At 41.9% G+C, this 23789-nt stretch overlaps 1 protein-coding gene across 1 annotated transcript in view; it reads left to right on the top strand.

Annotated features, from left to right (window-relative positions):
• The first annotated feature begins 17397 nt into the window (after positions 1 to 17397).
• The window catches only part of LOC106597542 (uncharacterized), a 6998-nt gene continuing 606 nt past the window's right edge, over positions 17398 to 23789 (top strand). Inside the window, exons 1-9 of the mRNA XM_082958439.1 lie at positions 17398 to 17494; positions 18052 to 18372; positions 18490 to 18699; positions 18840 to 19172; positions 21036 to 21278; positions 22286 to 22387; positions 22478 to 22696; positions 22809 to 23141; positions 23233 to 23487. Of these exons, the coding sequence (XP_082814565.1) occupies positions 17440 to 17494; positions 18052 to 18372; positions 18490 to 18699; positions 18840 to 19172; positions 21036 to 21278; positions 22286 to 22387; positions 22478 to 22696; positions 22809 to 23141; positions 23233 to 23487 (2071 nt within the window). The 5' untranslated portion in view covers positions 17398 to 17439. The remainder of the gene's footprint in view (positions 17495 to 18051; positions 18373 to 18489; positions 18700 to 18839; positions 19173 to 21035; positions 21279 to 22285; positions 22388 to 22477; positions 22697 to 22808; positions 23142 to 23232; positions 23488 to 23789) is intronic.

The raw sequence follows: 23789 nt of genomic DNA, 5'->3' as shown, positions 1-23789 counted from the left end.
GTAAGTGTGTGTGTGTGTGTGTGTGTGTGTGTGTGTGTGTGTGTGTGTGTGTGTGTGTGTGTGTGTGTGTGTGTGTGTGTGTGTGTGTGTGTGTGTGTGTGTGTGTGTGTGTGTGTGTGTGTGTGCCATAAACATTTTAGAGGGAGCGCTAATTCAGTATGTCTTCTTTCAGAATGTGAGGGGAATCTCCCTCTGAAGAGGTTAGAGCGTTGGACTAGTAACCTGAAGGTTGCAAGATTGAATCCCTGAGCTGACAAGGTACAAATCTGTCGTTCTGCCCCTGAACAAGAACAAGGCAGAACAAGACTGTTCCTAGGCCGTCATTGAAAATAAGAATTTGTTCTTAGCTGACTTGCCTAGTTAAATAAAGGTAAAAAATATTATGCAATACGATATTGTTTTTTTATTTAAAAAAAATGTAATCAGTACATTACATACATTTAAACAGTTGCAGTTTTTTACATTTTATATTCATTATAATTGTATATTATGTAATGCTATATTGTTCAGTGTCATGATATCACTTGTTTTGTCATCACATTTTTTATTATTACGTACTTTATATACGTTAAATACATGTTTACCTTTGCAGTTTTTACTGTGTGGTTTAGTGTCAATACAGTATAAGCATCATGTTGTAAACAAGATCAACATTTAAGACAATAAATACATAGATTATTTGATTAACTAATTATACACTGATTCATAACTATTTCCACTCAGCTCTTGTTTCTTGTATTTCTGCCTATTAGACACATGATGGTGGCATTGAATCATTTAACCATGAGTGGCTAGGCCAGCGTTTCCTAAACTCAGCTCTAACAGCTAGGCTACCCGCCATAGTATAGACAGGCTGCACTACCAGACCCCCCCAAAGGGGCATTGTATATGCAGACTGCTCTACCAGACCCCACCTCAGGGGTATTGTATAGACAGACTGCACTACCAGAACCCACCAAAGGGGGTATTGTATAGACAGACTGCACTACCAGACCCCACCACAGGGGGTATGGTATCGACAGACTGCACTACCAGACCCCACCACAGGGGGTATTGTATATACAGACTGCACTACCAGAACCCACCACAGGGGGTATTGTATAGACAGACTGCACTACCAGACCCCACCACAGGGGGTATTGTATAGACAGACTGCACTACCAGAACCCACCACAGGGAGCATAGCCATTATTAGAGGAGTTTGATTTCTGATTTACCCAAAACACTACAACAATAATGAAATACATGCTGTACATGAAATACATGCTGGACCTCTCCTCCCCTCAGGACTCCAGTGGTGGACCTCTCTTCCCCTCAGGACTGCAGTGGCGAAACTCTCCTCCCCTCAGGACTCCAGTGGTGGACCTCTCCTCCCCTCAGGACTCCAGTGGTGGACCTCACCTCCCCTCTTGACTCCAGTGGTGGACCTCACCTCCCCTCTTGACTCCAGTGGTGGACCTCTCCTCCCCTCAGGACTCCAGTGGTAGGCCTCTCCTCCCCTCATGACTCCAGTGGTGGACCTCTCCTCCCCTCAGGACTCCAGTGGTGGACCTCTCCTCCCCTCAGGACTCCAGTGGTGGACCTCTCCTCCCCTCAGGACTCCAGTGGTGGACCTCACCTCCCCTCATGACTCCAGTGGTGGTCCTCTCCTCCCCTCAGGACTCCAGTGGGTGGGTATGTTTAATTCAGGTTATTCCACAGTATATATTCCTAAAGTTATAGGTTCTATAGGCTGTCTCAAATAGCACCCTGTTCCTATATGCATTGTATTTTGACTGTGGTCACCTCCCTCCCTTCCTCTCCTACATTCTGTACTTTAGTTGTGTGGAGATATAATTAGAAGGTAGAACTTTGATACAAACTATGTTCTGTACTGTAGTTGTGGGGAGATAGAGAGTATCAGAGTTCTACATTCTAATTCTTTATTCGGTACTGTAGTTGTGGGGAGATAGAGAGTATCAGAGTTCTACATTCTAAATCTATGTTCTGTACTGTAGTTGTGGGGAGATAGAGAGTATCAGAGTTCTACATTCTAATTCTTTATTCTGTACTGTAGTTGTGGGGAGATAGAGAGTATCAGAGTTCTACATTCTAATTCTTTATTCTGTACTGTAGTTGTGGGGAGAGAGAGAGTATCAACGTTCTACATTCTAAATCTAGTTTATGTACTGTAGTTGTGGGGAGAGAGAGAGTATCAGAGTTCTACAAGAGAGATTATGTGCCTTTGTCAACTTCAAGAATCCCAACGTGTCCACTTGCACCTTGGAGAGGCTAAAGGTGAGTGGTGGGATGAAACATAATGCTGTCATATGCATTGAACTATGTGAGATGTGCTATCAATTTTTTAGCTTGACCTTAAGGAGTGTGTACTTTTGGGACCATGCTATTGGTTCAATTGTACTTTTGGGACTATGCCATTGGTCCCATTGTACTATTGGGACTATACTATTGGTTCCACTGTACGCTTAGGACTGTGCTATTGGTTCTATTGTACTTTTGGGACTATGCTATTGGTTCCATTGCACTTTTGGATAATCTTTATTTAACCAGGCAAGTCAATTAAGAACAAATTTTTATTTACAATGGCGGCCTGGCAAGAGGCAAAAGGTCTCCTGTGGGGACGGGGGCTTAAAATAAGGCAATACAAACTAGTGACATGGGCTGACAACTAGAAACAGCTACATATCTCAATAACCTGTTCATCTATTTGTCCTTTGAACTCCTCCAATGGAGGACATTCTAATATCAAGGGGCTGAATAATGAAATGAAAATACTTTTTTTCATGTTTGGTTCTAATTTTCAGAACTGTTAGCATAAAACAAGATTGAGATCTGAGTTTGTATGTGTTCTCATTTCATGCTAGAAGAGAGCATATATAACATGGCAGTTTTCCTTAAATGGTCTTCTAAATAAGAATGTACCAGTGTTTGAGCCTGCGTGTTGCTACTGATGTCCACCTGACAGCACTGTAGAGATCACAATGGTGAGTTAGACGTCTCTGCATGATACACAGAGTCAAGAGCCTTCGGTGGAGAGCATGAGTCTTGCACATAAATAGTATCACAGTCCAACACAGAGAGAAAAGTACAACGATTCAACTCCTTTCTGGCGGCAAATGAAAAACAAGCCGGTAATAAAATCCAATGCAATGTTATTGGTTTCATTGTACTTTTGGGACAATGCTATTAGTTCCATTGTACTTTTGGGACCATGCTACTGGTTCATTTGTATGTATTTGGACTATGCCTGCGGTTTGTCTTCCTGTCCAGGGGGTGGAGCTGGAGAGCACCAGGCTGGTGATCAGGTACCCAGACAGCAAGTATTACAACAATATAGAAATACATACTGTACATCTAATAATGATTTATTGTGAGGTTTAGCTACGTTTCACCAAAGATAGTACATTAGAATGACTCTCTGGTTTTACAAATAATAAGTGAACCTTTTCTTGTACTTTTGAGACTAATCTATTGGCTCCATTTTACTTTTGGGACAATGCTTTTGGTTCCATTGTACTTTTGGGACTTTGCTATTGGTTCCATTCTAAATATTTTGACTGTTGCTGCTGTTTGTCCTCCTGTCCAGGGGGTGGAACTGGAGAGCACTAGGCTGGTGATCAGGTACCTAGACTGCTGGCTGTAGAGAACCCCTCCCTCTCCTCAGAGGACCAACCCTATAGGCCTCATCACCTCCTCAGCCTCCCAGTACGCCTCCACAGGGTAAGGACATCCATCTGTCTGTCAAAACATCATTATGAGTTATTCTAAAGTGTTATCAATCAACTCATAAACTTTTGAAATGTACAAAGTGATGGAAGGAGGAAGCAGGAGCACAGGTGCAGGTGTTTGTGTTTTGATACTGTTTGTCTCTCTCTCCCAGGACCAGGAGGATGGCTCCCATCAACGGTGACGAGTGTTTCTTCTGGAGGACCACCGGCTGTTTCTATGGTGACAAATGTCGCTTCAAACACAAGCCTGACTAGAGAGGAAGAGACAGGAATCCATGGCAACGCTGACCACCATGACAACCCTGACCACCACACAGTGACTGGATACTAGAGAGGGAGGAGAATGATGAAGATTAAGGAAGAGGATGAGGGACCGTGTCCCAACTTTAAAAGGGAACAGGAGGTTTGGGGGGATGGTGGATGGGGGGACAGAACACTAGACATATAGAATGAGTGTGTGAAGTGTAAATCAAAGTGAAGAAGAGTGCACCTCTGATTTCCTTCCCCCTCTCCCTCGGCATGAGCTGTGAAACATGTCATCATTGATGTCAGATGATGGAGATGATGTCATCATTGATGTCAGATAATGGAGATGATGTCATCATTAGAACCTTGATGGGATCTTTGCCCAGGGAGCCTCCTCTATGATGACCATGTTGTAAACACTAAGGAGGCTGACATCTGTTGTTATCATGTGTTTTAGACATGTAGAGGTTCAGAATCCCAGTGTCAGAGGGAGCAATGTCCAGCACCTAAACACACAAATCAAATCAACTTGTATTAGTTACATGCGCCAAATACAACAGCTGTAGACCTTACTGTAAAATGGTTAATGACAAGCCCTTAACTAACAATGCAGTTGATTTTATTAAAAATGCTACAAAAAAATCAGACAATAAAATAACAATAATGAATCAGCAATAACCAATTACATGAAAGATTATTCATTGTCATTTAAAAGAAACACGCATCATGCAGACACAATGGGACACAATAATCCCAGACATTTACATTTACGTCATTTAGCAGACGCTCTTATCCAGAGCGACTTACAAATTGGTGCATTCACCTTATGATATCCAGAGGAACAACCACTTTACAATTGTACATCTATATCTTTTTTTTTTTGGGGGGGGGGGGGGGGGGGTTAGAAGGATTACTTTATCCTATCCCAGGTATTCCTTAAAGAGTTGGGGTTTCAGGTGTCTCCGGAAGGTGGTGATTGACTCCGCTGTCCTGGAGTCGTGAGGGAGCTTGTTCCACCATTGGGGTGCCAGAGCAGCGAACAGTTTTGACTGGGCTGAGAGGGAACTGTGCTTCCGCAGAGGTAGGGAGGTGAGCAGGCCAGAGATGGATGAACGCAGTGCCCTTCTTTGGGTGTAGGGACTGATCAGAGCCTGAAGGTACGGAGATGCGGTTCCCCTCACAGCTCCGTAGGCAAGCACCATGGTCTTGTAGCAGACGCGAGCTTCAACTGAAAGCGGAGGAGCGGGGTGACGTGAGAGAACTTCGGAAGGTTGAACACCAGACGGGCAGCGGCGTTCTGGATGAGTTGTAGGGGTTTAATGGCACAGGCAGGGAGCCCCGCCAGCAGCGAGTTGCAGTAATCCAGACGGGAGATGACAAGTGCCTGGATTAGGACCTGCGCCGCATCCTGTGTAAGGCAGGGTCGTACTCCGCGAATGTTGTAGAGCATGAACCTACAGGATTGGGTCACTGCCTTGATATTAGCGGAGAATGACAGGGTGTTGTCCAGGGTCACGCCAAGGCTCTTAGCACTCTGGGAGGAGGACACAATGGAGTTGTCAACCGTGATGGCGAGATCATGGAACGGGCAGTCCTTCCCCGGGAGGTAGAGCAGCTCCGTCTTGCCGAGGTTCAGCTTGAGCTGGTGATCCGTAATCCACACTGATATGTCTGCCAGATATGCAGAGATGCGATTCGCCAGCTGGTTATTAGAAGGGGGAAAGGAGAAAATTAATTGTGTGTCGTCTGTGTAGCAATTATAGGAGAGACCATGTGAGGATATGACAGAGCCAAGTGACTTGGTGTATAGCGAGAATAGGAGAGGGCCTAGAACTGAGCCCTGGGGGACACCAGTGGTGAGAGCACGTGGTGCGGAGACGGATTCTCGCCACGCCACCTGGTAGGAGCGACCTGACAGGTAGGAAGCAATCCAAGAGTGAGCCGCGCCGGAGATGCCCAACTCGGAGTGGGTGGAGAGGAGGATCTGATGGTTCACAGAATCAAAGGCAGCAGATAGGTCTAGAAGGATGAGAGCAGAGGAGAGAGAGTTAGCTTTAGCAGTGCGGAGAGCCTCCGTGACACAGAGAAGAGCAGTCTCAGTTGAATGACCAGTCTTGAAACCTGACTGATTTGGATCAAGAAGGTCATTCTGAGAGAAATAGCAAGAGAGCTGGCCAAGGACGGCACGCTCAAGAGTTTTGGAGAGAAAAGAAAGAAGGGATACTGGTCTGTAGTTGTTGACATCAGAGGGATCGAGTGTAGGTTTTTTGAGAAGGGGTGCAACTCTCGCTCTCTTGAAGATGGAAGGGACGTAGCCAGCGGTCAAGGATGAGTTGATGAGCGAGGTGAGGTAGGGGAGAAGGTCTCCGGAAATGGTCTGGAGAAGAGAGGAGGGGATAGGTTCAAGCCGGCAGGTTGTTGGGCGGCCGGCCGTCACAAGTCGCAAGATTTCATCTGGAGAGAGAGGCAGAAAGAGGTCAAAGCATAGGGTAGCAGACAGACAGACAGACTTATAACAGACTTAGTTATATGCATGTCAGGGTTCACTTTGAGTCCATTGTTCTGAAGATCAGTGAGCTGAAGACACCTCTTTCACACAAGCACACTGGAAATTCAGAGCAGCTTGCCTTGGCCTTGGCATAATGACAGCTCACTGTTGTCTGTTGTTTCTACCTAGCTAATGTTGATAGCTAAATGTTAGCTAACTAGCTAGCTCACTAGCTAATGATGCGGTCTTGCTGTAATTTCAGCAGCAGTGCATCGTATTGTTCACAATCCACTCCATTCAGAGTAGCTGTGTGATGCACAAAAATGCTTGTTTATCACTGAATAACAGCAGCTTCATGTAGCTAACAAGCTAGCTGAGCTCACTAATTCACTCAATTCAAACGCCAGTTCAACATAAGTCCCAATAACACAGTATTTTTACGTGCGTGACTGTTTTATTCTATATTTATGCCATTTTCTACCTTCTATTTTGTATATTTTCAACGGACAAGTAGGGACAAGTGAAGCCTGGAAGCTGCAGTAATGTTGAGATGCCAGTAGGGAGAGCTCTAGTCTAGAACACTGGTACCAAAGATACTCCCCTTTCATCTGTTCTGGAACCTTCAGTACCAGCTGATGAAGAGTGATGGAATGGGTCACATTTTGTCTCTTGTAAAACATATAGGCCCACTCCTCAAAAAAAGAAATACAACTACAGTATGCTGACTTTAGACCATTTTCTATTTAGATACAGTAACATCCCTTATGTGACATGCTGTTGCTGCATGTTAATGCCCTGACTAGGCTACTTTAAAATGTGTCAACCACAGAACTCACACAGGCTACGCCTGCTTCTACTAATACTTACAGTAGACTACTTCATGTTTCCAACCATTGACAGTACGTTGACTAACTGTTCAAGACTTCTCCCCTTCACTTAACTCTGTAAGTACACTTGATGATATCTTGGAATATAGTTTTGTTTTGATGTTTTTAGCCATACATCACATGACTTCCTGTATCTTTGTACTTGTTGGTTTATATTGAACTGTGTTTTGGTTGTTACATCAGGGCCTGTATTCATAAAGTGTCTCAGGCGGTCCATATCATTATGATCTAAAAGGCTAAACTGATCCCAGATCAGCTCTCCTACTCTGATACACTTTGTGAATACTGATCCTGGACTGTGGTTTCATGTGTTTAGTTTATTTCAGTTTAATCAATTGCATGTTTGCGGAGCCCCATCGGGTCTTCACGACTGGACCACCGACGTTATCTGCCCGAGGGAGTTATCCAACTGGCCCCTCCGTCGCGACGTAACCTGATCGCCCATCTGCGGCCCGCTAATCGTTAGCTGTCTTTTCGGCTGCGATCTGAATAGGTCTATCGGACACTTTTCTTGGGCCACTATAACTAACTATTTTGCCAACTTGGACTGGTCCCCCCTTCCACACGGAACCCCACTAACCCACAGACGGAAACGCACGAGGTGGCTAAAAACAGACCTCCCTCCCATCTTCCACCAGCTTGCTACCTATGGCCCGGCTAGCTGTCTGAATCTCACTGGACCCTTTGATTACTCGGCTAAGCATGCCTCTCCTTAATGTCAATATGCCTTCTCCATTGCTGTTCTGGTTAGTGTTTATTGGCTTATTTCACTGTAGAGCCTCTAGCCCTGCTCATTATACCTTATCCAACCTCTCAGTTCCTCCACCCACACATGCTATGACATCTTCTGGTTTCAATGATGTTTCTAGAGACAATATCTCTCTCATAATCACTAAATGCCTAGGTTTACCTCCTCTGTACTCACATCCCACCATACCTTTGTCTGTACATTATACCTTGAAGCTATTTTATCGCCCCCAGAAACCTGCTCCTTTTTCTCTCTATTCTGGACGTCACAGACGACCAATTCTTATAGCTTTTAGCCGTACCCTCATACTTATTCTTCTCTGCTCCTCTGGGGATGTAGAGGTGAATCCAGGCCCTGCAGTGCCTGGCTCCACTCCTACTCCCCAGGCGCTCTCTTTTGATGACTTCTGTAACCGTAATAACCTTGGTTTCATGCATGTTAACATTAGAAGCCTCCTCCCTAAGTTTGTTTTATTCACTGCTTTAGCACACTCTGCCAACCCGGATGTCCTAGCTGTGCCTGAATCTTGGCTTAGGAAGTCCACCAAAAACTCTGAAATCTTCATCCCTAACTACAACGTTTTCAGACAAGATAGAATGACCAAAGGGGGCGGTGTTGCAATCTACTGCAGAGATAGCCTGCAGAGTTCTGTCCTGCTATCCAGGTCTGTACCCAAACAATTTGAACTTCTACTTTTAAAAATCCACCTCTCCAAAAACAAGTCTCTCACCGTTGCCGCCTGCTATAGACCCCCCTCGGCCCCTAGTTGTGCTCTGGACACCATATGTGAACTGATTGCCCCCCATCTATCTTCAGAGCTCGTGCTACTAGGTGACCTAAACTGGGACATGCTTAACACCCCAGCCATCCTACAATCCAAGCTTGATGCCCTCAATCTCACACAAATTATTAATGAACCCACCAGGTACAACCCCAAAGCCGCAAACACTGGCACCCTCATAGATATCATCCTAACCAACGTGCCCTCTAAATACACCTCTGCTGTTTTCAACCAAGATCTCAGCGATCACTGCCTCATTGCCTGCACCCGTAATGGGTCAGCGGTCAAACGACCTCCACTCATCACTGTCAAACGCTCCCTGAAACATTTCAACGAGCAAGCCTTTCTATTCGACCTGGCCCTGGTATCCTGGAAGGATATTGACCTCATCCCGTCAGTAGAGGATGCCTGGTTATTTTTTTTAAAATGCCTTCCTCTCCATCTTAAATAAGCATGCCCCTTTCAAGAAATTTAGAACCAGGAACAGATATAGCCCTTGGTTCTCCCCAGACCTGACTGCCCTTAACCAACACAAAAATATCCTGTGGCGTTCTGCATTAGCATCGAACTGCCCCCGCGATATGCAACTTTTTAGGGAAGTTAGAAACCAATACACACAGGCAGTTAGAAACGCCAAGGCTAGCTTTTTCAAACAGAAATTCGCTTCGTGCAACTCCAACTCTAAAAAGTTCTGGGACATTGTAAAGTCCATGGAGAATAAGAACACCTCCTCCCAACTGCCCACTGCACTGAGGATAGGAAACTCTGTCACCACCGATAAGCCCACTATAATTGAGAATTTCAATAAGCATTTTTCTACGGCTGGCCATGCTTTCCACCTAACTACCCCTACTGCATTCAACAGCACTGCACCCCCCACAGCTACTCGCCCAAGCCTCCCCCATTTCTCCTTCTCCCAAATCCATTCAGCTGATGTTCTGAAAGAGCTGCAAAATCTGGACCCCTACAAATCAGCTGGGCTTGACAATCTGGACCCTTTCTTTCTAAAATTATCTGCCGAAATTATTGCAACCCCTATTACTAGCCTGTTCAACCTCTCTTTCGTGTCGTCTGAGATTCCCATAGATTGGAAAGCAGCTGCTGTCATCCCCTTCTTCAAAGGAGGTGACACTCTTGACCCAAATTGCTACAGACCTATATCCATCCTACGCTGCCTTTCTAAGGTCTTCGAAAGCCAAGTCAACAAACAGATTACCGACCATTTCGAATCCCACCGCACCCTCTCCGCTATGCAATCTGATTTCAGAGCTGGTCATGGGTGCACCTCAGCCACGCTCAAGGTCCTAAACGACATCGTAACCGCCATCGATAAGAAACAATACTGTGCTGCCGTATTCATTGACCTGGCCAAAGCTTTTGACTCTGTTAATCACCACATCCTCATCGGCAGACTCAGTAGCCTTGGTTTCTCAAACGATTGCGTCGCCTGGTTCACCAACTACTTCTCTGACAGAGTTCAGTGTGTCAAATCGGAGGGCCTACTGTCTGGACCTCTGGCAGTCTCTATGGGGGTACCACAGGGTTCAATTCTTGGGCCAACTCTTTTCTCTGTATACATAAATGATGTCGCTCTTGCTGCTGGTGAATCTCTGATCCACCTCTACACAGACGACACCATTCTGTACACTTCTGGCCCTTCTTTGGACACTGTGTTAACAACCCTCCAGACGAGCTTCAATGCCATTCAACTCTCCTTCCGTGGTCTCCAACTGCTCCTAAACACAAGTAAAACTAAATGCATGCTCTCCCGCGCGCCGCACCGCCCGCCTGTCCGCTCACCCGGACGGTTCACGAATTTGTGGACAACTACAAATACCTAGGTGTCTGGTTAGACTGTAAACTCTCCTTCCAGACTCACATCAATCATCTCCAATCCAAAGTGAAATCTCGAATTGGCTTCCTATTTCGCAACAAAGCATCCTTCACTCATGCTGCCAAACATACCCTCGTAAAACTGACCATCCTACCAATCCTCGACTTCGGCGATGTCATTTACAAAATAGCTTCCAATACCCTACTCAACAAGCTGGATGCAGTCTATCACAGTGCCATCCGTTTTGTCACCAAAGCCCCATATACTACCCACCACTGCGACCTGTACGCTCTCGTTGGCTGGCCTTCGCTTCATAATCGTCGCCAAACACATTGGCTCCAGGTCATCTACAAGACCCTGCTAGGTAAAGTCCCCCCTTATCTCCGCTCACTGGTCACCATAGCAGCACCCACCTGTAGCACGCGCTCCAGCAGGTATATCTCTCTGGTCACCCCTAAAGCCAACTCCTCCTTTGGTCGTCTCTCCTTCCAGTTCTCTGCTGCCAATGACTGGAATGAACTACAAAAATCTCTGAAACTGGAAACACTTATCTCCCTCACTAGCTTTAAGCACCAGCTGTCAGAGCAGCTCACAGATCACTGCACCTGTACATAGCCCATCTATAATTTAGCCCAAACTACTACCTCTTCCCCTACTGTATTTATTTATTTTATTTATTTTGCTCCTTTGCACCATATTATTTATATTTTATCTCTGAACTTTCTTCAAACTACAAATCTAACATTCCAGTGTTTTTCTTGCTATACTTTATTTACTTTGCCACCATGGCATTTTTTTGCCTTTACCTCCCTTATCTCACATCATTTGCTCACATTGTATATAGTCTTATTTTTTTTATTTTTTTATTCTACTGCATCATTGATTGTATGTTGTTTTACTCCATGTGTAACTCTGTGTTTTTGTATGTTGTCGAACTGCTTTGCTTTATCTTGGCCAGGTCGCAATTGTAAATGAGAACTTGTTCTCAACTTGCCTACCTGGTTAAATAAAGGTGAAATAAATAAATAAAATAAATAAAAATGTTTAATACGTGATCAGTAGAGTATGCTGTAATGGACGGATCTCAATTCAATGTTCACTGTCAAAGTATAACAGGGTCAAGTATAACTGTGTGTTTGTGTGTGTGTGTGTGTGTGTGGATGTGTCTGTTTCTGTGTGAGTGTCAATGTATTTTTATATATTAATCTGATTGTTGGATATATAGTCATGACCAGAATGAATTGCACCCTTGACAAATACTGAGCTATATTGTATGTATTAACATGAGAATCAGTGATGGTGGGTTGTGTTTAGGAGTAGTATTAACATGAGACACAGTGATGGTGGGTTGTGTTTAGGAGTAGTATTAACATGAGACAGTGATGGTGGGTTGTGTTTAGGAGTAGTATTAACATGAGACAGTGATGGTGGGTTGTGTTTAGGAGTAGTATTAACATGAGACACAGTGATGGTGGGTTGTGTTTAGGAGTAGTATTAACATGAAACAGTGATGGTGGGTTGTGTTTAGGAGTAGTATTAACATGAGACACAGTGATGGTGGGTTGTGTTTAGGAGTAGTATTAACATGAGACACAGTGATGGTGGGTTGTGTTTAGGAGTAGTATTAACATGAGACACGTGATGGTGGGTTGTGTTTAGGAGTAGTATTAACATGAGACACAGTGATGGTGGGTTGTGTTTAGGAGTAGTATTAACATGAGACAGTGATGGTGGGTTGTGTTTAGGAGTAGTATTAACATGAGACAGTGATGGTGGGTTGTGTTTAGGAGTAGTATTAACATGAGACACAGTGATGGTGGGTTGTGTTTAGGAGTAGTATTAACATGAGACACAGTGATGGTGGGTTGTGTTTAGGAGTAGTATTAACATGAGACACAGTGATGATGGGTTGTGTTTAGGAGTAGTGTTAACATGAGACAGTGATGGTGGGTTGTGTTTAGGAGTAGTATTAACATGAGACACAGTGATGGTGGGTTGTGTTTAGGAGTAGTATTAACATGAGACACAGTGATGGTGAGTTGTGTATAGGAGTAGTATTAACATGAGACACAGTGATGGCTGGTTTTGTTTAGCAGTAGTATTAACATGAAACACAAGGCCGGCCTGCATAGGATTAGGCCTATGTCGGCAGATTGACGAGGGCAGCATTTTCTGAGCTAAACTGACCAAGACCCACCTCCAACAACACAGAAAACATAATTCTGCCTAAAAACAATGACAATTTCTCTCAACCAGTGTGGTTTTTAGGTGAGCACTGATTCCACCCTGTGATAAGCAGTAACCACTTTGTCAATGGCAGGGATGCAAAATATGTATCTTGTCCGTTCCCAGCGCTCCTCTCCAGGGTGCTGTTGGAGAGACGCATCACTGCTGAGCTCCACCAACATTCTGTAAAAAAAGAAAGAAAGAGTATGTGGCCTTTTCGGGAAACTTTTTATATCAGGTTTCTCCGATCAAATAGGCTTACCTAAATGGCGCCCAGTCACTTTAAAAATGTGCTGACACTTAACAAACCACATATTCTAAAAACAGGACAGGTCAAAGTAAAATAGACAATATGGTAAGGACAACCAGGCTAGTCACTGCTGTCCAGGAGGTTCATCCATGGGCTAAATTGTCATGATCAGTGGTTTTAAGTTTGTATCCTTCAATTTTTTACTAAGCTGATCATAGCGAAAATTAAATATTCCTGCATTTGTTGCTGTGTAAACACATTGCAAATAGGCTCAGGATAACTCCTCCTGATAAAGTTGGGTAGCTGATTTTCAGAGCTTAATTAGCCAAATTGATTAGTCACAGGAATCAGGACTAATTAACTTGATGCAACGGCCTGTTTTATAAACGGTGGACATACCAAATGGATGGGCATTCATAAAATTCAATTGTGCCCGGCATCTTTTGGACATCTTTGGTCATGTCCGAACTGGCAGTCTTTTTTGGTGTTTTACAAATGGTAGACCTACAACATAGATGGGCATTCCTAAAATTCTATTTCAGACAACACTGTAGGCTATACCTCAGTAAGCACCGTCCAACACTGACACCTTTTGGATGTCTTTTTTTGGTCCTGTCTGGACTGGATGTTTTTTTGGTGCATTCCGGACCGGCCCTGATTTCCACATTCACGGACGTTGGTTTTTGGTCTGGTCCGGACCAAATCTGAACCAATCATATACGTCTGTGTTTGGTTGAGATTTTGCCTGGTCTGGACCAGCTTTCATTTGGCCCAAACAAAGACGTCTATAAATCATGTCTTTTCATCTTTCATTCAGAACCTAAAGTGAACCTAACTTCAACGTCTGGAAAAACAAGTATTTTAAAACCACGACCTAGAGATGTAACACCCGCGATCAACTTAACACTTTACAACTAAGCACGCTGAAAATAAACAAGACTTCTACAGAGCAGCACACACTGTGCACCAACTGACAGCTCCACACAGAGAGCAGGAATAACTTTATTTCCTCCTTCCTGACTGCCAATGTGCTCTTAAAGTGGCAGCGCACGGTGAAGGCTCTGTGTAGGAATTCGCCACAACATTAAACTATATATGGATAACAGGCTACATTAGAATATGTATAGATAACAGGCTACATTAGACTATGTATGGATAACAGGTTACATTAAACTATATATGGATAACAGGTTACATTAGACTATATATGGATAACAGGTTACATTAGACTATATATGGACAACAGGCTACATTAGTCTATATATGGATAACAGGCTACATTAGACTATATATGGATAACAGGCTACATTAGACTATATATGGATAACAGGCTACATTAGACTATATATGGATAACAGGTTACATTCAACTATATATGGATAACAGACTACATTAGACTATATATGGATAACAGGTTACATTCGACTATATATAGATAACAGGCTACATTAGACTATATATGGATAACAGGCTACATTAGACTATATATAGATAACAGGCTACATTAGACTATATATTGATAACAGGCTACATTAAACTATATATGGATAACAGGCTACATTAGACTATATATGGATAACAGGCTACATTAGACTATATATGGATAACAGGCTACATTAGACTATATATAGATAACAGGCTACATTAGACTATATATGGATAACAGGCTACATTAGACTATACAGTATATACACAGCAGCAGTCAATACAGCAGGCTATGGTGATGATGATACTGATTCCTCTGCTAACTAATGCTACTACCAGAACTGTACACAAGGGTCAACAGTGTAACATAATATGATAGTGGCATGTTGTAATACTACAGACATCAGTGTTTGTGTGATTAAATGTGACTTTGTCAAGTAGTAGCCAGTGTTGTGTTTCACCATTCTATCTGATGTATTGTCAGTTTGTAATGTTGTTATTAGCCCAATATTATTGAGGACATTATTATTAGGATGGTGCAGTAATGTTGAGATGCCAGTAGGGAGAGCTCCGGTCTAGAACACTGGAACCTTCAGTACCACTTTGATGCAGCTGATGAGGAGTGTAAATTGAATGTGTTTGTAGAATAGAATGAATGACATCATGGAACTGACCAAATGTAAATGACACTTTGACCTGTTCCATGTAGAACTCAGAGGGACAAGGCAACACATTCTAAGATATTATAAACATTCCATATAGAATAGTCAACATATTGTTAACATGGTTCTGTATTTCAATAAAAGTGGATATGGGGGACATTTTGTCCATTATAGAAATGTAGGGCCCACTCTAATACAGTAACCTCCCTTTTCTGACATGTTGTTCTGATCGTCATGCATGTTAATGTCTTAAAGAGGAAGGAGATGACAGTTCTATGTTTTCATTTTTTAAACATTTACGTCATTTAGCAGACGCTCTTATCCAGAGCGACTTACAAATTGGTGCATTCACCTTATGATATCCAGTGGAACAACCACTTTACAATAGTACATCTATATCTTTTTTGGGCTGGGGGGGGGTTAGAAGGATTACTTTATCCAATCATCTACTCGTGTCCTGACTACTTTAAATATGTATCAACCACAGAACTGACACTTACTAGCAGTTCCCACTCACTACCAGTCAGTTGACTCACTGTACAAGACCTCTCCCCTTCAGTCTGTAAGTACTCTTGACAATGTCTTGAAATATAGTTTTTAGTTACTTGTTATTAGTCATAATTCATATACTTGAGGGTAATGTATCATTTTACTTCTTGTTATGTTTTGAGCTGTGTTTTGGTTGTTACATCAGGGTCAGTATTCATAAAGTGTCTCAGTGTAGGAGTGTTGATCTACATAGGGATGAGATGATTAACCAGGGTAAAAAAGTCATGCAAACAAACATTGGAACAGTGCAGTGTGCATGTGCGGTGTGTGTGTGTGTGTGTGTGTGTGTGTGTGTGCGGGGGATTTGTACATTGCTAGACATGACCACCTTTTTGACATGTTAGCCAGCGAGGTGAGACAAGTAGTCTCACCAACAGCACACATGCATAAACGTTCTTGTGTAAGGGGAAGCTGGTTTGATGTTGATGATGATGTGTTTTTCTGTGAGCCAAATACGGCATATATTGTTGTTGTTGGGGGGAGGGGTGCTCATTTTGGAAGTGGGCTGCTCATTTAAAGGCTACATGGAGCAGGTCTTTACAGAGAAGCTGCTTAAATACCAGCCCCTCATGGAGCTTGGGCAGCCTCTGTGTGTGTGTGTGTGTGTGTGTGTGTGTGTGTGTGTGTGTGTGTGTGTGTGTGTGTGTGTGTGTGTGTGTGTGTGTGTGTGTGTGTGTGTGTGTGTGTGTGTGTGTGTGTGTGTGTGTGTGTGTGTGGTGTGTGTGTGTGTAAGTCATTGCTGTTTAGCCTCACAGCTTGGGGATAGGAGTTATCATTGAACCTGGTGGTCAGTCTTTAGGCTGCTGTACAGCTTGACGGACCGTAGAGGATTGAACATTTATCCTCCTATATTTGGGGTTCTGAGAATAAAACAGCTTCAGAACAATCAATGTATAAATATGTGTTTACAGTACTACAGATCTTTTCAATAAGTGATTGTTGTTGTTGTTGATGATGATGACTATTGTATACATTAGGAAATTGTTTTTGCATCATGTCATCTTAAACAGACAGACGTAGAGAGACATGCAACACATCACACAATACATACATAGTGCAATAGACTTACAGACAGACAGTATTCACATAGACAACTATATAGCTGTAACGGATTGGCAGTCGTGGTGAAGGAATGAGGCACAGGAAGCAGCGAGCACAGGGTAGTGGCGTATTTAATGTACACTCACTCATTAAACAAAATACTCCCACACACAGGGGAGAAAATACACACGGCGTAAAATAGCGCCGACACGAACATCCCGCACAACACGGAAGCGGACCAGCTAACATAAATAGCCCCGCGAATTAACCAAACTAAACACAGGTGCACGAAACCAAAAGGAAGGGAAAACCAAAAAAGGGAATCAGTGGCAGCTAATAGGCCGGTGACGACGACCGCCGAGCGCCACCCGAGCAGGAGGGGACGCCACCGTCGGTGGGAATCGTGACAATAGCACAATACAACACAACACAATATGAGCCTGGTTCATTTTCAGTAATGAGGCCCTGTACCCCATTTACAGTTTCTACTTCAATGTATCAGGTGGAGTTATTCACCAGCTATAGAGTGAGTTGTTGTTTATGTTTCTAAGACTGCAGGGTGGGAGATGCAACAATGGCCTTGAGAACAACAGGAAGTGTGTTGGTGTTCTTTCTCTGGTCTGTAGCAGGTATGGTCTTATTCATAATGTTTTAGTTGCTCTGTATATCAATCTAAAGACATTTCTAAAAGCATAACAATTGTAATGTTATTCTGGTGTGTTCTGTTAGGAGTCTCCACTTCACTTGAATAGTTATATTTCACACCTCATTGAGTGATGCTTATCTCTGGTTTCCATTCACACTTCTGCACATCAGCAGCAGCAGCAGAATAAGAATGTTGTCAAACACCAGCAGGGTTGGAGTCAATTCCACTCAATTCAGGAAATAGACTCAAATTCCAATTCCAATTATTTTCAATGCTTTTCAATTAGGAACATTTAGAAAATGTGGAATTGGAATTTGTTTTACTTTCTGAATTGACTGGAATTTAAATGGGATTGACCCCAACCCTGGCAACCAGTACTGTTTACTTCCATGATGTATATTGAAATGAATACTAGAATGATATAAGGGAATGTACATTAGAGTAGATGGGTCCTACAGTATGCTACACATGTTCTTTTATGGTTGAGTCCTGTGACATGTCACTGTGTTCAGGTGTTTCAGGTGTTTCATTGTTTTTCAGGTGTTCTGGGACAAAATACTGTGAGGAGTGTCTGTGCCTTAAAGGGGTCATCAGTGGACTTGCGCTGTCCTGTAACAAATCCCATTTGGACCAAAGTCATAGTCTGGTATAACAAACGGTTGAATCATGAGCCTTATGATCTGAGATGGGACCCTAATTATAAAGGTCGTGTGGAGTACCGTGGAACTACAGAGAAAGACTGCATCCTGAGAATCACAGACCTGAGACAGAGTGACATAGCAACATATTACTTCAGATATAAAACAACCCAGTATTCAGAATGGACATATGGCTCATACGGATTCATTCTCAGTCTCACAGGTACTTTATAAATAGTATAGTACAACTCAAGTTATTTATTACATGTTCTATGAGAACAGTGAAATGGTGGTGACTGACAGACTTCCTCCATTATTGTTTCATAACCTCTCCCTTCAGATCTAAAGGTGGAGAGGATGTATTACAACACACTGACCTGTAGCACCACCTGTACTCTGACTGGTAACCCCACCTACATCTGGTACAAGAACGGACAACATCTAGATGAGAGCACCTCCCCCCAGTACATAGACCCAGTCTCCAGTAACTATGAGGACAGTTACTCCTGTGCTGTAAAAGGTCATGAGGATCTCCGCTCTCCTGCAGTGTGTGAGTGTTTCTTTAATTAACAGTACCGTACAACCTCTGTGTGTGTTGGTTTCTCTATGAGAACTTGAGAACTTTTAGCATTTCTAGAAAGAATTGAGAATACAATCCAGTTGTCCTCTTGTTATGTCACTGTGTTTCAGGTGTTCAGGGTCAGAGCTGCAGCAGAGTGACTTACACCAAGAGGAGAATCTGTGTCTTGAAGGGGTCAACAGTGGACATATCCTGTACTTATGTTGGTTATTATTCCATCACATCAACATTCTGGTTTAGAAGTGATAAGTCGACCCCTGAAGACCTAACCAGAGACCCAGGGTATACAGGTCGTGTGGAGTACACTGGAACATACAGAGGTCCCTCCATCCTGAGAATCACAGACCTGAGAGAGGAGGACTCAGCTGAGTATCGCTTCACTTTTAAAACAGACAACTTTGAATGGGGTCATAGTTTCCCAGGAACAACTCTGACTGTCACAGGTAATACTACACTTACATAACATTATGATATACTGGTAATACTACACGTACATAACATTTTGATATACTGGTAATACTACACGTACATAACATTTTGATATACTGGTAATACTACACTTACAGAACATTTTGATATACAGGTAATACTACACGTACATAACATTTTGATATACAGGTAATACTACACGTACATAACATTTTGATATACTGGTAATACTACACTTACAGAACATTATGATATACAGGTAATACTACACGTACATAACATTTTGATATACTGGTAATACTACACGTACATAACATTTTGATATACTGGTAATACTACACTTACAGAACATTATGATGTTCTGGTAATACTATACTTACAGAACATTATGATATACTGGTAATACTACACTTGCAGAACATGATGATATACAGGTAATACTACCCTTACAGAACATTATGATATACTGGTAATACTACACTTACAGAACATTATGATATACTGATAATACTACACTTACAGAACATGATGATATACTGGTAATACTACACTTACAGAACATTATGATATACAGGTAATACTACACTTACAGAACATTAGGATATACTTGTAATACTACCCTTACAGAACACTATGATATACTGGTAATACTACACTTACAGAACATTATGATATACTGGTAATATTACACTTACAGAACATCATGATATACTGGTAATACTACACTTACAGAACATTATGATATACTGGTAATACCACACTTACAGAACATTATGATATACTGGTAATACTACACTTACAGAACATTATGATATACTGGTAATACCGCACTTACAGAACATTATGATATACTGGTAATACTACACTTACAGAACATTATGATATACTGGTAATACTACACTTACATAACATTATGATATACTGGTAATACTACACTTACAGAACATTATGATATACTGGTAATACTACACTTACAGAACATTATGATATACTGGTAATACTACACTTACAGAACATTATGATATACTGGTAATACTACACTTACAGAACATTATGATATACTGGTAATACTACACTTACAGAACATTATGATATACTGGTAATACCACACTTACAGAACATTATGATATACTGGTAATACTGCACTTACATAACATTATGATATACTGGTAATACTACACTTACAGAACATTATGATATACTGGTAATACTACACTTACAGAACATTATGATATACTGGTAATACTACACTTACAGAACATTATGATATACTGGTAATACTACACTTACAGAACATTATGATATACTGGTAATACTGCACTTACATAACATTATGATATACTGGTAATACTACACTTACAGAACATTATGATATACTGGTAATACTACACTTACAGAACATTATGATATACTGGTAATACTACACTTACAGAACATTATGATATACTGGTAATACTACACTTACAGAACATTATGATATACTGGTAATACTACACTTACAGAACATTATGATATACAGGTAATACTACACTTACAGAACATTATGATATACTGGTAATACTACACTTACAGAACATTATGATATACTGGTAATACTACACTTACAGAACATTATGATATACTGGTAATACTACACTTACATAACATTATGATATACTGGTAATACTACACTTACAGAACATTATGATATACTGGTAATACTACACTTACAGAACATTATGATATACTGGTAATACTATACTTACATAACATTATGATATGCTGGTAATACTACACTTACATAACATTATGACATGCTGTAACTACTTTATCTCTAGTAGTAGTAGGTGGAAATAATGAGGGTTGTTCTTTTATGTTGTTATTCTCTCTTCATTCAGACCTGCAGGTGAAGGTGATTCCTGACACAGTGACAGAAGGATCATGGGTGAAACTGACCTGTAGCACCACCTGTACTCTGACTGAAATCCCCAACCCCACCTACATCTGGTACAAGAATGGAGAATACCTATTTTCTGACTCCTCTCCCCAGTATCAATACTCAGTCAGTAGAGGAGGTTCTGACAGCTACTCCTGTACCTTAAGAGGCCATGAGAAACTCAGCTCTTCCAAAGTCACAGTGGGTGAGTGTTGTGATTTACCTCCAGAGTTTTCCTCTCTTATTGTAAACAGACTTGATATTTTCAGTCAATTCAGATTACTGATTTCTAAGTAACTATAGCTCATTACCATATAACATGTTAGTACTGAAGATTAGCTAAGAATCATACAAATAAGCTAATATCATCACCATCTTCACCATCATCATCACCATCAACATTATCATCATCATCACCATCTTCACCATCATCGTCACCATCTTCACCATCATCATCACCATCATTATCATCATCATCACCATCATCACCATCATTATCACCATCATCACCATCACCATCATCACCATCATCATCCCCATCATCACCATCAACATTATCATCATCATCACCATCATCCCCATCATCACCATCAACATTACCATCATCATCATCACCATCATCACCATCACCATCACTACCATCATCACCATCATCATCACCATCATCAACATCTTCACCATCATCATCACCATCTTCATCATCATCACCATCTTCACCATCATCACCATCATCACCATCATCACCATCATCATCACCATCATCATCATCAACATTATCATCATCATCACCATCTTCACCACCATCATCACCACCATCCTCACCATCATCACCATCATTCTCACCATCATCACCATCATCATCATCACCTTCACCATCATCATCATCACCATCTTCACCATCATCACCATTATCATCACCATCATCATCATCATCATCATCATCATCATCATCACCATCAACATTATCATCATCATCACCATCTTCACCATCAACATTATCATCATCATCACCATCATCATCACCATCATCATCATCATCACCATCATCATCACCACCATCATCACCATCATCATCACCATCTTCACCATCATCATCACCATCTTCACCATCATCATCACCATCATCATCACCATCATCATTATCATCACCACCATCAACATCATCACCATCATCACCATCACCATCATCATGTGCTTCATCATTTGTTCCAGATACTTCTTCTCTTAGCTGCTTGAGTGTGACCTACACCAGTAGAATTATCTGTTCCTTGATACCATCAGTGGACCTGCCTTGCACTACCATATATCCCACAGGTTAGACTGGGTTATCTTTAAGTCATGTTGAGTAATATTGTCAACTACAGAAGGAAACCAGAAAGTGTGTTTTTATATGCTCTCATTCAGACCTGCAGGTGAAGGTGAGTCCTGACACAGAGGCAGGGAAGAGGACACTGACCTGTAGCACCACCTGTTCTCTGACAGTTAACCCCACCTACATCTGGTACAGGAATGGACAGTCTCTTGCTTGGCCCACTTCCCAACAATACTCTGTCTGGAGTTCTGAAACAAAGAGTTACTCCTGTGCTGTTAAAGGCCATGAGGAACTCCACTCTCCTGCAGTGTGTGAGTCTGGATTCTATTGGGATAATTTGTAGCTAACCTTTCTGTTTAACAAAGTAAGGCAATTTTCTAACTTCAAGGTATGTGTGAAAAAAACTATTTCATGTATTTTCAGGTGCTCAGGGTGACAACTGCTGGAGGGTGACTTACACCAAGAGGAGAATCTGTGTCTTGACGGGCTCCACAGTGAACATATCCTGCTCTTACACTCATCCCACTAGTTATATAGAACAAGGTTCATTCTGGTTTACACAGAAACACCCTGTGGATTTCAGTTCATATCCAGAGTATGCAGGTCATGTGGAGTACAATAGGAACACAGAGAACCACCACACCATGACAATAACAGACCTGACAGAGAAGGACTCGGCTGAATACAAATTCAGATTACTAACAACACATGAGGGGAGATTTTCTGGTCTTCCTGGTGTGATGTTGACTGTCACAGGTAATACTCCTATAGTTAGTACTGTAATAGGACAAGTCTAATCACATGACAAGCCTGTCTGGAGTCAAATATGACTGATGTTTCCTCTTAGATATCCTGTTGGAGATGGATCCTACGTCTGTGTCTGAGGGGGAGAGAGTCACACTGAGATGTAGAACCAAATGTACAGTCAGTCTCAACCCCACCTACATCTGGTACAAGAACAGACAACGTCTGACCAAACCAATCACCAGTTATAACAGTCTGATCCTAGACCCAGTCAGCAGTGAGGATACAGGGAACTACTCCTGTGCTGTAGAAGGCTTTGAGAGAATCCTCTCTCCAGAAGAGACTCTCACTGTCAGATGTGAGTACATGGGGTGTTGATATATCTACAGTGAAAGTCATTGATATCATCTCTGTAATACATGGTTCTACATGTCAGTGTAATATACTAATCTATACTAATTTACATCATCTCTCTAATACATGGTTCTACATGTCAGTGTAATATACTAATCTACACTAATTTACATCATCTCTCTAATACATGGTTCTACATGTCAGTGTAATATACTAATCTATACTAATTTACATCATCTCTCTAATACATGGTTCTACATGTCAGTGTAATATACTAATCTATACTAATTTACATCATCTCTCTAA

Source organism: Salmo salar, chromosome 12, assembly GCF_965601325.2.
Source record: "Salmo salar chromosome 12, fSalSal1, whole genome shotgun sequence".
Taxonomy (NCBI): Eukaryota; Metazoa; Chordata; class Actinopteri; order Salmoniformes; family Salmonidae; genus Salmo; species Salmo salar.
The sequence above is the reverse complement of the archived record's forward strand: the minus strand, read 5'-3'. Positions and strand labels throughout refer to the sequence as shown.